At 34.3% G+C, this 17,054-nt stretch overlaps 1 protein-coding gene across 3 annotated transcripts in view; it reads right to left on the bottom strand.

Annotated features, from left to right (window-relative positions):
- Window positions 1–298: 298 nt before the first annotated feature.
- SLC16A7 (solute carrier family 16 member 7) overlaps window positions 299–17,054 on the bottom strand; it is a 193,471-nt gene continuing 176,715 nt past the window's right edge. For all 3 annotated transcript variants that reach the window (XM_043564748.1, XM_043564750.1, XM_043564747.1), the window contains 3 exons: window positions 15,026–15,169; window positions 11,921–12,739; window positions 299–8,409 (listed from right to left, as the gene is read on the bottom strand). In XM_043564748.1, coding sequence (XP_043420683.1) covers window positions 8,138–8,409; window positions 11,921–12,739; window positions 15,026–15,169 — 1,235 coding nt within the window. In that variant the 3' untranslated portion in view covers window positions 299–8,137. The remainder of the gene's footprint in view (window positions 8,410–11,920; window positions 12,740–15,025; window positions 15,170–17,054) is intronic.

Below are 17,054 nucleotides of genomic sequence, written 5' to 3'. Positions count from 1 at the left end.
GTTTAAAATAGCTGGAGGGAATATTTAGCAAATATGTGGAAATATCCTACTCTCCCATATCCAACATAGGAATTTCTATACCTGACTCGTATCTAAGCAATTTGCGATCTCATTTTTATCATCATTACAAAGAAGGGGCCTCATATTTATTGATGCGCTCACTGCAGCTACTGAGGCTTTTCCCATCCCAATGACAAGGCACTGAGTACATATGGATGTCTGTTTGGCTGAATAACACGTCACTGACCGCAAACACGTAATGGGCCCTGTTCATGAAAGATTTTACTGTGACACATCCGTTTATCAAAACTTTTATTAAAGTGTGTTCTTAGGGTGAATAGCCTTGATGAATTAAGCAAACAAATACAGAGTACAAATTGTTTTTATACCTTCACAGAGCAAATTCCTAATAACAACCACTATCCCCTTCACAAGGGGTTTTCTATTTAGACCTGATTTTTTTTTCTAGAATAGAATCAAAGGGAAAATCTGAAAATAATAAATGGGGACAGAGGAAGATGGGATCTCTAAGGTAACAGAAACTATAGTTTTACTGTTGCCAGACCTCTTGTAGATTTTGGTGTTAAATACATGAAATGACCATTTAACAAAGCAAGAATTTTCTAGATAGATTTTATCCTAATAATTTTATCAACCCATCCTCAGATACCTGGATCAAGAAATATTGTTGAGTGTTCTCTTCAAGATTATACAGTGGCAATAATTTCTTGCATAGAACTTAATAATTTAACAAACTTGTGTTTTCTGTGCTCTGGCATTAAATTTTTAGGAAACAAGTGAATGATGCTTCTGAAATAAAATATGAACATACACAATACAGGAATTAATGGACTACTGACACATGGTTTCTATAAACACATTATTGGCGAGTATGTTTAATGACTTAGATATTGCTATAACAATACATATTGTGCACAATCATTCATCCCACCAATTATTATGTCCAGTTTACTCAGAATTATCTACTGTGGGAAATCATTAAATATTCTTCAAATTCAATTTACAAATGTGATTTTGCAAAGTATGACTCAGGAGAAATATATTCACTCTGGAAATAAAGGTTTTATGAAGCAAGGTTAGAATAAATATTTCCAGGTAAATTTGTATTCAGTCTATAAAGTTCACCATTACAAATAGTATGGCCTATTCAGTGCAATGGAGAAAAAAAAATGAGCCAGGATTCAAAAGACTTGGGTTCTACTTCCTACCCTGCGTTTATTCAAAATTCAAAATATCTGTTTAGGCAAAGCCCTTAACCTGTTATAGTCTTATTCTGTACAAACATGCATATCTAACAAACCTAATTTAGAGAGTTGAGAAGATGAAATGAATTAAATATATTTTTGATACATAAATAGATCAAACCCAAAATACAATACAAATCAAAATACAATTACATCTAATGATCAGAAAATAAACACTTTAGTTTGCGTATCCTTTCTCACTAAATCCAGAAATCTTCATCCTTCAGTTAGAAATAGAAAGCATGTGGTAGAAAAATAAAGTCCTTTAAATAGTATATCCAAAATTTGTACTCTAATGAACAAGCTATATAAACTAGGACTAACTTCAAAATCTTTTTTAGATGCATATTAAAGTAAAACAAAAACAAATGCAGCATAAAAAGCTTAAAAGAATGTGTTTTAAAATTTCACCCTGAAATTCACATAAGAATTCCATTCTTTTGTTCATTTGAATGAAACTTAAAGAAAAATGTTTTTTAATGTTTATTTTTGAGAGAAAGGCAGAGTGCAAATGGGGGAGGGGCAGACAGAGGGAGACATAGAATCTGAACCAGGCTCCGGGCTCTGAGCTGTCAGCACAGAGACCTATGTGGGGCTTGACATGAACCATGAGATCATAGCCTGAGCTGAAGGTGGATGCTTAACCTACTGAGTCACCCAGGTGTCCCCAAACAGAACTTGTTACCAACTTATGCCTTGACAGATATTGAATATCTGTGTTTTCATACAGAGCCTCTCTAACTTATTTTGCCATATTAGAATTTTCAACAAGGAAATAAAAAAAGCTTGTTTTGCCATGTGAAGAAGAAATGTTTGCTGAAAAGGTAATGAATTAATCACCTACTGAAATATTCCTGAATGTTACTCACACTATTAACAAGTACATACAGACACTGGAAAACATGGCATTCATGCACATAGGGGAAGTGTAACTAAAACCCGCCAGAAAAACAAGAATTCTATATTAAAAATGTGCAGAATTAGATGAAAAATGTTAAAGAAGCTGACCTAGATATTGTGAAAAACAAAGGAAAATAATTTTTATTTATCTTTTTTTTTTTAGGTTTATTTTGAGAGAGACAGAGAGCACCTGCATGTGCATGTGTGGTAGAGGGGCAGAGACAGTGAGAGATTGACAGAGAGAAAGAGAGAGAGAGAGGATCCCAAGGAGGCTGGGCACTTCAGTGTGGAGCCCAATGTGGGGCTCAAACTCACGAACCCTGAGATCATGACCTGAGTAGAGATCAAGAGTTGGACATTCAACCGACTGAGCCACCCAGGCACCCCAAAAGGAAAAAAATAACTTTTTTTAAATAGTTATGAGGGGGAAAAAAGGAGGTGAGGAGTTATGGTAGCACAGGGGTGCGATGGGAGAAATAATTTGGTCTAAAAAATTCCCATATGCTCTACTAACGCCAAACATTCTGCTTGCAGTATTACTTTTCCTCTTAAGGCAAGGACCTAAAATTATGATTCTCAATACTCTAGCAATTCTTTCAAGAAGTGCATGTAAGTGAAATAAAGTGAAAGAAAGGCAGTAGTGGGGGAAGACTAACATCAATCAGATCGCAGGATCTTGTAGGAGCTAAAAATGAAATAGTGTGCAAACAATTGAGAGCAAAGAAGAGAAAATGAGAACTATAAAAAATGATGTGAGCTCAGAAAATTATTCATTTTTTAATTACCAACAAAGATAGTTTATGGTTTTCATTATACAAGCATTATAATTACTGATAATTGAGCCCCTCAGCTTCTAAGTGCATGGAGACCACGCACATGGGTGTGTAGAAATCAAAACATAATAAACAAAGTGAGTTGAATAAAGATGATAATTTCAATTTATATCTGAATAATTTTGATGCTTCTTGGTACTGTGAAGTGTTTTGGTAGGGAATCTACTTGGTATGATGTGTCGGGGATGTCGTTACATTAAAACTGCGTATAGGATGATATGTAATGGTGCTGTGATGGGGTGTTAAGCTTTGTTTCTCAAAGTTGTGAGGGACTTAAAGAAAATTAGAAACATCCAAGATAGTGAGTGTCAAGGACAGGAAGATCGATTTTTCTAGATTCCCCAAAATCATATTCATTTATATATCTATCATGCATAAGGAAGACTCATTAATAAAATGTCTTCTAGAATATAAGCACGTTCCTTATGCAGGATACCTCAAGCCTATAGTCACACAAGTTCTTTTATTTGTGAAGATGAGAGGTCATGGCCAAAAATATATACTGCTGGCTCCAGGAATATGGCCATTCCTACAAATCACAAATAAAGAAGACCAGATACAGCATGTGTGGTTTTGTGAAAGATGTAAGACACTAGAAGTGTACTGAGACAATGCTAAGGACAACTATATATATATATATATATATATATATATATATATATATATTTTTGAGAACAATATTCTATGGATGCCAAAAGTCTAGAGGGAAAGGACAAAAGCAATGACACTTTTCTGTCTAAAGAACAAATGGACAGAATGGAGAATGGCAATTACAGATGCTCAAGGAAACTTGAAAAATGAGTTAGGGCTTTAAGGGGCAGTTGCATTCAATGAGGAAAATAAATACTTTATAGATAAATCAAGTCAATTATATCTTACAATCTTTCTAAATTTCTTTGATAGCTTGGGATGATCCTATAAATGGGAATCTCTGTATCTCTGAATATTATTTGTATAAGGTACTTTTTATTTTTGAGTCATAATAAGTAGCAACTAATACGGGAATTATTTATCCATAAAGAAAATAACATTTTCCTTCTAAATCCAACCTCAGGGAAAATATATTATGCCTGAGTTATATAAATGTCATTATTTTTATGAAAAAAAAGCTGTATTAAAACAATTAGGGTTATTATACAATCATTACCATTATTTGGGATAATTTTCATGGGCTAGAAAAGCAAGCAACTTGAAATTATATATTCAGTTTATGGCAAACAGTCTCTAATGAACACTAAATAAATCAGATTACAAATTACAGTTAAACCTAACTAGTTTACCATATAGGTTTTAAATTTCTTATATCTATATTTTATCTACCTTTGCTTCTATAGATTCTATTGGAAGAAAGCATGGTAGTGAACACCCTAGGGGCTCTTTCTGCTCTCAGATAAACCTGAGTTTTAGTTCTATTTCTGTCACATACTACTTTTCAACTTTGGGTAATTAGCTGAACTTTGTGTGTCTGTTTTTTTGTTTTGTTTCTCTCATCTATCATATCAGGCCAATAGCCTCTACTTATAATTTGGTTTGAATATTAAAAGGTATTATGTAGCCAAAATGCATGCTATAAATATTACTTCTCTTTTCACTTCCTATCCTTTCTCCCTGTTAAATGCATCCTAATGATCATGATTTTTAATTGTTTTATTAAAAGTGTGCAACATTATACATTTGAGAGGGCCCTTTTTTAAAAGGTCCTTTTGGATGGAAAATTATTTTGAATTAAGTGATTAGGGATATCTCTATGTTTTATGACATCAATATAAAAACTTACATTTATATCATATATCTTGAAGTCTTTTTCCTGTATCCTCAATTGTCATGTACAGCCACAGAAGGAGGAGTGAAAAAACGTGCCTAGATTTTGAAAGTGCACATTTAAATATATCAGACAGTTATTTTATTTATTTTCTAGTTTCAGGGGATGGGTCATGAGATAGGGTGGTTGGAACTTGATACTAAAGAAGTGAAACTCATGAGCCTTGTGAATTTACATTGAGAAAACATCAGGTCTTCCAATGTGAAATACACTAGATACTGACCCAGAAAAGGAAAGAGAGTAGGGATAGGTCAGGACAAGCCTAAACCCAATATTCGATTCATAAATTAGTGAAGGTATATTTAAGGTTAAATTGTGAAAGACATGGGCTGCTCAGTTATCACAAGTAGAAAAATACCTAAAAGTATCCAGTGATCATGAATTATTTTGGTACCTTGGTTTATAACCTCCATTCTGCACAATTCCTCAGTGACAGAATGAGACTAAAAGGAAATTTAATGGTGTATATTCTGAATTTGCTTCATGACACCTTGAACATCTAAAACCCATCATTCCCTAGGGGAAGAAATATGCTAATTGCTGCAGACTCAGAGGCCAACTATACTGCTTCCTCTAGTTACGCAACTATGTGAATTTCTAGGTTGGTACCTTCTGCTCAGTCTCCAAAGATTCTCTTAAAGCAACAGGTATTCTAACAAGTTCAAGAGAGTGGAGAGTGAATGACTAGAAGATTACTTTACTCTGGAACAATTCTCAATACTGTACGTGAGTCTGTGTCAGTGTTTCAGGTGTGTTCTGATCTAATTTCCAACATGTACGTATGGGAATTAATATTTGCACATTTTGTAATGTTGTGTAATGCTACTGCTGGGTATGGCTACATACATATCATGTGCTTTGTGCAATTTTACTTCCCATTCTTTTTTAACAATCTAATATACAGTGTTAGGAATGAAAATTTAATGAGGATGACCAAAGACCAACACAACAAATTCGAATCGGTTTTGACCTGACAAAAACCTCATCAATAAGTGAATAAACCCCCTTCCATGGAGGAAGGCACTGGAATGCACCCACCAGCTTGTCTGTACCAGCAAGTGACAAAAAGGACTATAAAGCCTTAGGCACAAAATCCCACTATCAATACTTTGCTGTTTATTCCCCCTGGGATATTATATCTGTATTAATTTAAATAGGTATCCTCAGAGAATCTGAAGACAGTTTTTGGAAATCTTTAATATTGGACAGCCACTACACAATTTATCATGTTGCATTTCTTACGATGAATCAGAGTTGAATACAAAAGCACTAATAAAATGAAAACAGCTCATTCAAGACTCAAGACTGGGCAAAACTAAATTAAAGACAGCCAAACACTGCCACATTTTGCCTGATTTATCTACCTATCATATTGGCACAAGTTGTTTTATTTAATATTTAAAAAATACAAATACCTCTTCATCTGCAAAAAAGATAAATGAGATGTGGAATTTTCTATAGCTTCCTAAATATGAGCCCCATGCTTAACCAGTGCATAAATTTTACAAATCAAATCCCTAACATTAACTATCACAAAAGCTTGGTGTCCAGGTGCACTCTTATAAGAAACAAGAATAGCACCTGCCTCTACAGCAATTAAAAAAAAAAAAAAAGAACAGCAAATTCATTTTGACATCTTAATAGTAACATCACTTCAATAATCAAGCACTAAATGTTTTTTATTAATCATATGCTTAAACTTTAGATTTATTAATATACTTATCACATTAGCCAAAAGGCACAAATTCTTCCTTGTTTAGAAGTACTTTATTACTCTAAATTGTATTTATAGTTCTGAGCGCACAGTAACTGTCATATGCTTCCATACTCAAGGGTGATTCAGATTCTCAGATGTTTTAACATCGCTATGAAAATGAGAAACCGCTATATTAACCCAGCCCGCAATGCTGCAAGCTTCTTACTATCGTATGATAAACTATGCCTACCCTTCACAAGTATATGCCAACTAACATACAGCTTCCAGTTCTAGAAACCTTTAACAGTCTCCTAGTCATGTTCACTGGCAGCAGGAAGTCTGACTGGGAGCAGGTGGGATTTTGAAGAGCTGCCATTCCCACAACGTGAGGAATCTCAGTGGCGGAGTCAAAGGCCCATTTGGGTTTCTCTGTTTCGCTTTTGCATTTTGGCGAGGGGATAAAAATGGGAGAACTTGGAGGCCTCAGTAGAAGCACCTCTCACTCTTAGCTTTATTCAGATGGGTCACTCATAACAGTAACTCTCTGATCACTGCTACGTGACTGGGAAAAATTAGAATTTGGCCTATTTGTCAGTCTGTCAACCAGGTTTCTGGTAGATTCCATTCTGAAATCTATGACAGGGAGTCTGGATTGAGTTCTGATTAAAAGAAATCCCTGCTTATTACTTTCTGGCTTAGCAACTAGAATCCTTTTAAAATTAATGAACGTAGCTCATTGCTAAGAATCATTTAGGCTTTTAATTTGATTTATATATTAAGTAAGAATTCTGAAAATTGTTTGAGGGTTCTATTCTCTAGCACCAAGTACTAATGGCCATCCTCAAAGAAACTACGTGCATGGATTCATCAAATTTAACAGTACTCAGAAATAATGGCTTAAAATGGAGGGTTTTTTTTTTTCAAATTTATTTTATATATGCAAATACTTTTACTTTTTACAGCAGTTAGTTGCGTTTTCAAATTAAGATCATCTTCATTTCACCCATGTTCTTATATTTAAAATCTACACTACAAAGTAGTATGCAGACCTAATACATTTCTTCACTCTCCACGGATTTGTTTTTAAAGTTAAAAAAAAAAGTATAGTGATAATATTCTTTCTGAACTCATTTGTCTTTTGTCCTCTAGATACTCTGTGCGCATGTGTGTAAATACAGGTGAGTGTGTATGTGTGCATGTGCACATTAAAAGAAAATTCATTTTCCTTCAATTCCATCTAACACTGAAAACTAAAATCTAGACAGGGTATTCTTATTTGATTAAACATATTCCTTCTCGCTATTTAAACCAGGGATTTGGGATTCAGATCTCTATAACCAAGACCAGAAGTCACTGGAAGACTCTACAATTACTCTAACCACCACAACCAGAGTCACGTATGGAAATAAACCCATTGCATGGATTCTTTGTAGGCATAACCTCGAATTTTAACTACCCAAACAAATTTTAAAAAACAAACTTAAAAAAATTTGCCATTGAGGAAAATCTCACTTCCATCCTTAATTATGACTTCTCATTTCAAGTAAAAACCTTTCCAATATTTTGAAAAAAAATACTCCTAAGAAAGTCATAAACACTGAAATCAGAGATGTGATTCTTATTAAATATTAGTTTCTCTTTCTGAGGGATTATTCTCTGTTCTTGTACTTTTGATGCTGACATCATGATGTTTAGATTTGTTCAAAGGTTCAGATTCTTTGGACTCAGGCGAACTCATTTTCTTCTTCCTTGCTTCTCCCAGCTTCTTTTCCTTTGCAAGCAATCTGTAGTTTATAGCATTGCCGATAAGTAGCCACACACTTGATAGGAACACAATAGCTCCACAGGCGATATACATGTATTTATATTGTCCAGTTTGATCCACCAATTTACCTAAGAGACAAAAGAATATCTTTTAAGATAGCATAATAAAACAGCCATAAAATGATGACATTTTCGATAAGTATACCTATTTCTTATTTAATACTGAACGAGACTTTAACAAAAAAATGTCCTTGATTAGGTCTTCTATATATGCATAGAAAAGGCATGTACAGGCACACACAGCATTATACTACCAGTATGTTAAATTTATTAAAGATTATTTCCCTCAGTAAAATTGTACAACCAAGACAAAGTAGGTATATATATCTGTTTGGGTGTATATTTGTAAATACATGTATGTGTGAGGCATGTTTTTTGTATTTATATGTATATAAATAGATCTATTTACCTATTAATATTTACACACTGAGACTGCTTCATCCTTTCCATGCTTCTTTTCAATAAAGAAAATACAGAGGAGAATATTACATTTTTTAGGAAAGACACAAAAGCTTTTATAAGGTTCTTGACAGGGCATAATATTTACTCAATGCTTTCTCTGTGCCCAGCACTAGGCTAAACACTTTTTTTTTAAATGTTTATTTATTTAATTTTGAGAGAGAGAGAGACAGAGCACGAGCAGGGGAGGGGAAGAGAGAGAGGGGACAGAGGATCTGAAGCAGGCTCTGCACTGATAGCAAAGAGCCCAATACAGGGCTGTGAACCCACGAGCTGTGAGATCATGACCCGAGCTGAAGTTGGACGCTTAACCGACTGAGCCACCCAGGTGCCCCTAGGCTCAACACTTTTAAATGAGGTAATATCTCATTTAATCTTTATAAGAGCACTAGGAAGTAATTTGACCATGGTTACATAGCCAGTGAGTGGCAGAATCTGGAGTCTAACCAAAATCTGTCTGAATCTCTGGTTCTTAACTACTCTGCAAAATAGGTTCAGCGAAACTCTTGGTTAAGAGTCATTAACTCTTTAGGCTGATCACAATTTTTTAGTTTATCTGAATCTAAATTATTAAGGCCATACTAATCAGGAAGAAAGTATGTATCCCATCTGATTATTAAGAACATTCAAGGAGAATCTGTGGTAGCAGGAGACATATACAGTATGAAAAAAATGGATAATTGTGGCTATGGTCTGAGAGCTTCAACGGGAGCCCCAAATTAATTATTGTCTTTGTCACTACTGGTGCAATGGTTTGGCAATATTAACACAATAAGCACTTAAGAACACTGAAACTGATATAAATATATTTTTTTAATTTTTTTAACGTTTATTCATTTTTGAGAGACAGAGAGAGACAAAGTATGAGTGGGGAAGGGGCAGAGAGAGAGGGAGACACAGAACCTGAAGCAGGCTCCAGGCTCTGAGCTGTCAACACAGAGACTGACACGGGGCTCGAACTCACAAATTGTGAGATCATGACCCGAGCCGAAGTCAGACGCTCAACCGACTGAGCCATCCAGAAGCCCCATTAATACAGATTCTCAGCACAGGTAGAAATAATCAAATCATATTCCTTCATTTTCATTCTTACAGCCTACCTACCATGTCTGTTGACCTGACTTCTTTTTTTTGTTTTTGTTTTTTTATTCCCACCATGGCTGGTGAAATACAATTTTCTCTGTTAATACTAAGAATTCTGCTGCTCATGAATAGGCTTCTAAAACCCATTTGGTAAAACTAATTCTGTAGGAAAAGATAGGTCAATTGTATTTGTCTTATGCAGCAAAATCATTTGGCTGATAAATAAGACTAGCTTTCATTCTTTTTGAAAATTGCTTTGGTGCCACAGTATATACATATTAAAAGGTATACTACCCAAAACATCTGTGCTAGACAGGAGAGGACAGCCCTCCCTGCTAGACAGAAAAAGTCAATAGCTGCACCACTCATTCCTGACCAAGTGGAAAAGCAAGGCAAAAGGTCAATGATACCTTAAGATCAACAAATTAAATACAAATTTTCCCAATTCAAAATGATTCCTTGTCACTATATTGTATACCTGAAACTAATGTAACAATGTATGTAAATTATACTGGTATTAAAAAAATTATACCTAAATGTCACGTAGGAAACAGTTTAAAGACTGACTTACATACATGGAAAACTTTACATTGAGCCTGGCAGTTACTGTGACCACTGGGTGTCAGGCCAAGAGTCTAACTGAATACCTAAGTTTAGTATTAAGCAAAACAATGGTTTCCAGTGGTTACTGGAAAAGACTGGCCCACATAATGTTTACAACATGAAAGTCTAAGATTAAACAAAGTCTTAATTTCAAAAATGCACTTATACATTTGTTTTAGTCTCCTTAGTGTGCAATTTAGCACAGATACTTTCTTTTTTAAAATTGTTTTTAATGTTTATCTACTTTTGAGAGAGGGTGGGGAGGGGCAGAGAGAGAGGGCAACACAGAATCCGAAGCAGGCTCCAGGCTCCGAGTTGTCAGTGCAGAGCCCGACACAGGGCTCGAACTCGTGAACTGTGAGATCATGACCTGAACCGAAGTCAGATGTTTAACCGACTGAGCCACTCAGGTGCCCCTAGCACAGATACTTTCATAGGCATGACTGAAATATTTCAGATCTTAAAAATCTAAAAGTAATCCTTATAGTTTATAAGTGTGAAATGTAAGTATCTATTCAAAATGAATTTCTTTTCCTTCCTGTGTGTGTGTGTGTGTGTGTGTGTATATATATATATGTATATATGTATATATGTATATATGTATATATATATATATATATACACACACACACACACATATATATGTACATGTATATATGTATATATATATATATACACTTATGTATATATATTCATATTTTTCTGTCAGCAATATTATAAAAGTATGCTATCCTTAGGCACGTAACATATTAATATAACCAATGTACTCCAATAAGAAAAGAGATCCTGACCTTTTGATAGCATTATTTTAAATTTTTGACTCTTTTTAATATAAACAGAAATTTGTTTATCAATGATAAATAAAAGGTGGAATTTTATTATTATGATACGTTTTTATAAGCACAAAAAAACAGATATGCATAAAAACCTGAAGATTATGTTACTAATTATCAGTCTAACTTAAATTCTTTTTTTTTAAATTTTTCTTTAAACGTTTATTTATTGAGACATAGAGAGAGACAGAGCATGAACAGGGGAGAGTAAGAGAGAGAGGGAGACACAGAATCTGAAACAGGCTCCAGGCTCTGAGCTGTCAGCACATAACCCGACATGGGGCTTGAACACACGGACTGTGAGATCATGACCTGAGCCGAAGTCGGACGCTTAACCGACTGAGCCACCCAGGCGCCCCAGTCTAACTTAAATTCCTAAGTTCATAGGTCCAGGCTCTGAAGCAAATTTATGTCTAAAATCAACTATTTATGCAATTTAAAAATACATGTATAATAAACCCTGAAGTTAACACACCCACAGCCTTGTAGGCTATTCATGTTTATTGTTATAAGCCACATTATATCATACATTCCAAAGAAGGTCCTGGCTAGTGGGTATTCCTTTTATGCTCTCTGCTCCTCTGGATGAGAATGATTCTTACCAGCAAGAGGAGGGCCAAGAAGAACAGGGCAACATTCCACCACTGTGACGAGTCCCACAGCGCTGGAAAACCTCTGAGGGCCAACCAGGTCCATGAGCGTTTCAAAGAGGACACTGCTAACACTCCCAAATCCAAGACCAAAAAACACAGCATACAACACCAGGCTTGTGTAGTCCTCTGCCAACGGGCACAGGAGATGACACACTCCGTTGAACATGACTGCAAAACTGAAGAAGTACTGGATTCGGGGTCGGATAAATTTGGAGTTTGCAATGATTCCTCCACAAGGTCTAGCAAACATATCAACAAAAGCCATAATAGACAGCAAGAAAGCTGCAGAATACTCATCAATTCCCTTGTCTTTGGCATATGGAGCCAAGAATATAATGGGGGCAAAAAACCCTAGAAACATAATGACATTTCCAGATAAGTATATCAGAAATCCCCTATGCTTAAAAAGGGAGAAATCTAAATACTTATTAACTCTTTCCCATCTTGATTTCTTCCTATGGCTTTTCTTCACATCTGGGTCATTCTCTCTTATGCCAATCTTATTTTTAGACTTCTTCGTAGCTTGTTTGGGTTCAACGGGTCTCATGAGGGATCCAGCCACACAAGCATTCAACAATAAGCCTCCTAAAATCAAAAAGCTTCCTTTCCAACCAAAAGTATTAAAAAGGTACTGATTGAAAGGAGCCAATGTGCTTAAGAAAACAGGACTTCCTGCCATGGCGAGGCCATTAGCCATGGGTCGTTTCTTGTAGAAGTATTTGCCAATGATTGTTAGGGCAGGTTGCAGGTTGAACGCTAAACCTAAACCTAAAAAGAAAGACAAAAAGGAAGAAAAACACAAACACATTATGTCACTCACAAAAGAAATCACTCCTTAAAAGGTACATTCACGTGGGTAAGTCAGGACCCAAAGTACAACAGCAGGTGGTAATTTTTGATGATAATTATTATCACAGAATTGCACATCAACAAAGAGGTTCTCATAACTGGACATTTGACATGTATGACAGCTTCATATTGCTTTCATGTAAAAGCACAAAATTAAACCCAAGAACTTCTGATGTTTCCATATTCATAGAATAGGTTGAAATTAGGACAGAATTATTAATTCTTACTTAAAATCATGTAATTCCACAGATAGGTTAATTCTCTCTCCATTTATGTAACATATATTTTTATATGCATTATATTTATATACACACATATACAATAGATTGCTACCTTGTGGGCAAGAGTGCAATTTATGTGAACACTTTTGTTATTTTTATTTTTTTTAAGTTTTGTTTTTTTATTTTGAGAGAGACAGAGCACAAGCATGGGGGGAGCAGAGAGAAAGGGAGAGAGTGAGAACCCCATGCAGGCTCCACACTGTCAGCACAAAGCCTGACGCGGAGCTTGAACTCACAAACTGTGAGATCATGACTTGAGCCGAAGTCAGACACTAAACCTACTGAGCCACCCAGGCGCCCCACCTATATGCATTATTGGGCAAAACACTTAGACTTCTTGAGTTCCAATCCCCTCAACAATAACAAATGAGGGTTTTGCCAAAGTCAAGTAAGTTCTAGAACTCTTAAGATGTTATATAATGACATTATGATGGTAATTATCTGCAAATATTTATTTAAAAGTAATGAAATTCTGGGCACTCTGTAAGGTACTGAGTATTCATTTTTTGCATGCATCATCCCAACAACTCCAAAAGGAAAGAGCTATCATTTTCCATATTCTAAAGACAAAAAGATAGAAAGAGGCTAATTTACCCATGATCAGCTAATATGTGCTAAGTCAGGATTAAAACTAGATTGTCTATCAAAAAGTATTGGCTGATAACGCCTTAAGATAAATCTCTCATAGGTGCATTTAAGGGTTGACTCCAGAAGCACCAAAGTCTTCAAGACTCAAAATAAATGGAATTGAAGTCAGAATAGCATATAATGCTGTTGAAATTTTTGGGACAGTAATATCAAAATGATCGTTTCCATATTACATCTATTTGTGGGCCCAGCCTGACTTCTATGGTCAAATGCAATATACGGTATTTCTGCACAAAACAAAAAAGGTGTTCCCTGCACTATGACAATTCTTAGATAGAAGATTCTCATTTACAATGTCAAAAAGTATTTTATCACATCAAAAAGCTACAGTGTTGTGGATAGGCTGTAAAGAGAAAGATTTTAACATCACTATTACTATAGGCTTTACTACATCTTATTTTTTTTCATCAAATGATATGCCACTGCAGGGTTAGACTGATCTAAAATTACTACAAAAAGAGACATACACTTACTGTTTTGCTGTGAGCATAAGGAAAAGATTCAATTTCTTTATACACTGAATCCAATTTTCCTTAAAACTTTGCGTGTAGATTTGCTTAATGCAATTTATTGTTAAGGCTAATAAAAGTAGTGTTTTCCAAATATACATATTTAGGTCAGTTTAGGTCAACAGACATTACACATGAGGAACAACTGTAACCAAGTGACAGTATAGAATTTGAAAATATTAGCAGCAAATGTGCCTTACAGAGCCTTTAAGCAACTGGAATCTTTTGTAAGGAAAAGAAGGGACCCTAATACAGAGCCCTAGCACTAACCAGAACACAAATAAAAATAATTCTATTGTTAGAGCTAAATCAGTGCATGCAGAAAATATATTTTGGCATCATTTTTTAACCTATAATGAGTCATAAGTCAGATACCCTAAATAGTGGTAAGTAATGAAAAATAACTTTAAAAAAAATGAAGCTATTTATATGCCAGAAAGTTTATGTCCATAATACCCCATCTTAACTGGCTGATGAGCAAATGGTGAATTGGTAAAATTGAATGAAAATGGTTTTCTTTTTGACATTGATATCATAGCACCTAATGTGTCTAATATTTTGTTTCTTCCATTTCTTGAAATAAGTTTGATTGGCCATTCCACGCTAGCATTTCATTGTACTCGAAGAAAATACTTTAAGATAGCATCTGCTACAAGACATAAACTCAAGTAAAACAATGTAAATGTTCTATTGTTTATGCTTCTTACAGAGCTTTGCAAACAATGGAAGTGTTAAGAAGAAAATAAGCAGAAAACAAAACGGCTTACCAGTAATGAATCCCACAGTGAGGTAGAGCTCTATTACGCTGGTACTAAAAGAGGCTGTGACCATTCCCAAGCAGCATAATAAACCTCCTATCATCACTACTGGTCGGCTACCATATTTATTCACCAGAACACTACTTATGGGACCTGAGATAGAGAGGAAATGAAGAAATATTCAATTGCTGGGTCATTTACTTACAGTTTATTTTTTAACATTTGTTAATTTTGAAAGCACGTTTTAATGATCAAACAAAAGTATTAGTTCACATAGAATATAATGAAGACTTTTCAATACTTCCTAATCAGATCGACTGTTTTTCTTTAACCATATATATGACAGCACATAAAATAATAAATTCTAAGTGTTTAACATATAGTTTACGACCATAATCATTCAACTTTTGATGCAAAAGTTTTTCAACAGGACATAGTTATACTACCCAATATTTAATAAGTGCAAACAAATTTATGTAACAATCTAGAGATTACAGAAATCACTTGTTTGTTATCATTTTATTTTCTAGAATAATATATTCTATGGGCAAACACATACATATCCTCTTAATTAGAGCTCAAAATTGTTTTATGATACCACAGTATGATTTTCTTTATAAATCCTTTTTTGAAAAATTTCTTTTGATTCTAAGATACCAATTGTTTTCATATTTTATTATGTTAGCAATGAGGATGTCTCACACTAGAGGTCTCTTAACAATCCCTGTTTGACAGGTGGCATCTAGAAAAGCTCTTTTGGTAGTTATAAAATAAAGGCTCTAAATATTAAGAGCTGTTTTATTTTAATCACAGCATTTTTTTAGCAGTATCTCATAAAATAATGGTACAACCTAACAATTGAGGTCATCTTAGATTCCGTGAAAGTTTATACTATTTTATGAGACCTGTCAACATGTAAATGGTTTGATTTGACATTTCCTTCTTAACTAAAAATCATATTTCATCTATAACAAGGGTCATTGCTTTGAGGAAAAAAAATACTACATTAGGTCAGAATTCTCAGTCCAATATTTAGCCTAGAAAATAATTAATGATTTTTAGTTAATACTATAACTTAAAAATTTGCTAAGTGCTATTGTACTGCATTTGAGAATTTTTACGTGGATAGTATTTGAAATATGTTCAGATTCATTTGTCAATAAGCCTTATTCTTTCATACAACTATAGTTATTATTTTTATTCCTTAACTATAAGTTGAAATAAAAACTTCATGGCCTAATATTACTCCACACATCTTCTGAAATGGTATTGGTAAAAACACATTATTTTACAAAAAGAACTCAAAAACAGAATATCACATTTTGCATTTAATACCAAACAAAGCAAAACTAAAAAGGGCCATATGAAAGATAGCTCTATAAAAACAACAGAGTTGGGGGAGAAATCAATGAAAATTGCACAAGATAATGTGAAAAGAATAGATTTCTACCACTAAGATGGTAAAAACTCATATGATTTAGGAAATGAGCATTTTCATTAAAAAACACATAGCTAAATTCAGATAGCCTTTGTGAGAACTGATTAGCTTTGATTAAGTATTGAACTTAAGTGTATATTCCTTTTCTTAAAATTACTTAACCAATTCACTTCACTTCACTTTAACTCAAATCAGTTCAATGCAATATTTCTTGAGCTTCTAGTATAAAACCAGTTGACATACACCAAACATAAAATAACAAACGCACAGCTATAAACATCAATGCATTATAGTCCAGAGGAAATTAACAAGTTATTTTAAGAACTGTGATGAGTGCTTTGATTAAATACCAGACTATTCAAAGGCATTTATCAATTACTTGGACTAAAAACAATTTTCTCAGTATCGTTGAAATTATATATGCCATTTTCTATGTGATGCCTGGATAACTAACACAAGGGCTAATTACATTTTACAAATGTATTTGCCTAAACGGTATAAATTTAAATTTGAACAGAGGCTATGAATCACAACTTAATTTGCAATGCATTATAAATAATGATGTCTATAGTTTAGGATAACGACATAAAGGCTTTCAGC

This window comes from Prionailurus bengalensis, chromosome B4, assembly GCF_016509475.1.
Source record: "Prionailurus bengalensis isolate Pbe53 chromosome B4, Fcat_Pben_1.1_paternal_pri, whole genome shotgun sequence".
Taxonomy (NCBI): Eukaryota; Metazoa; Chordata; class Mammalia; order Carnivora; family Felidae; genus Prionailurus; species Prionailurus bengalensis.
Note: the sequence above shows the minus strand (reverse complement) of the source record. Positions and strands in the feature narration are given on the sequence as shown.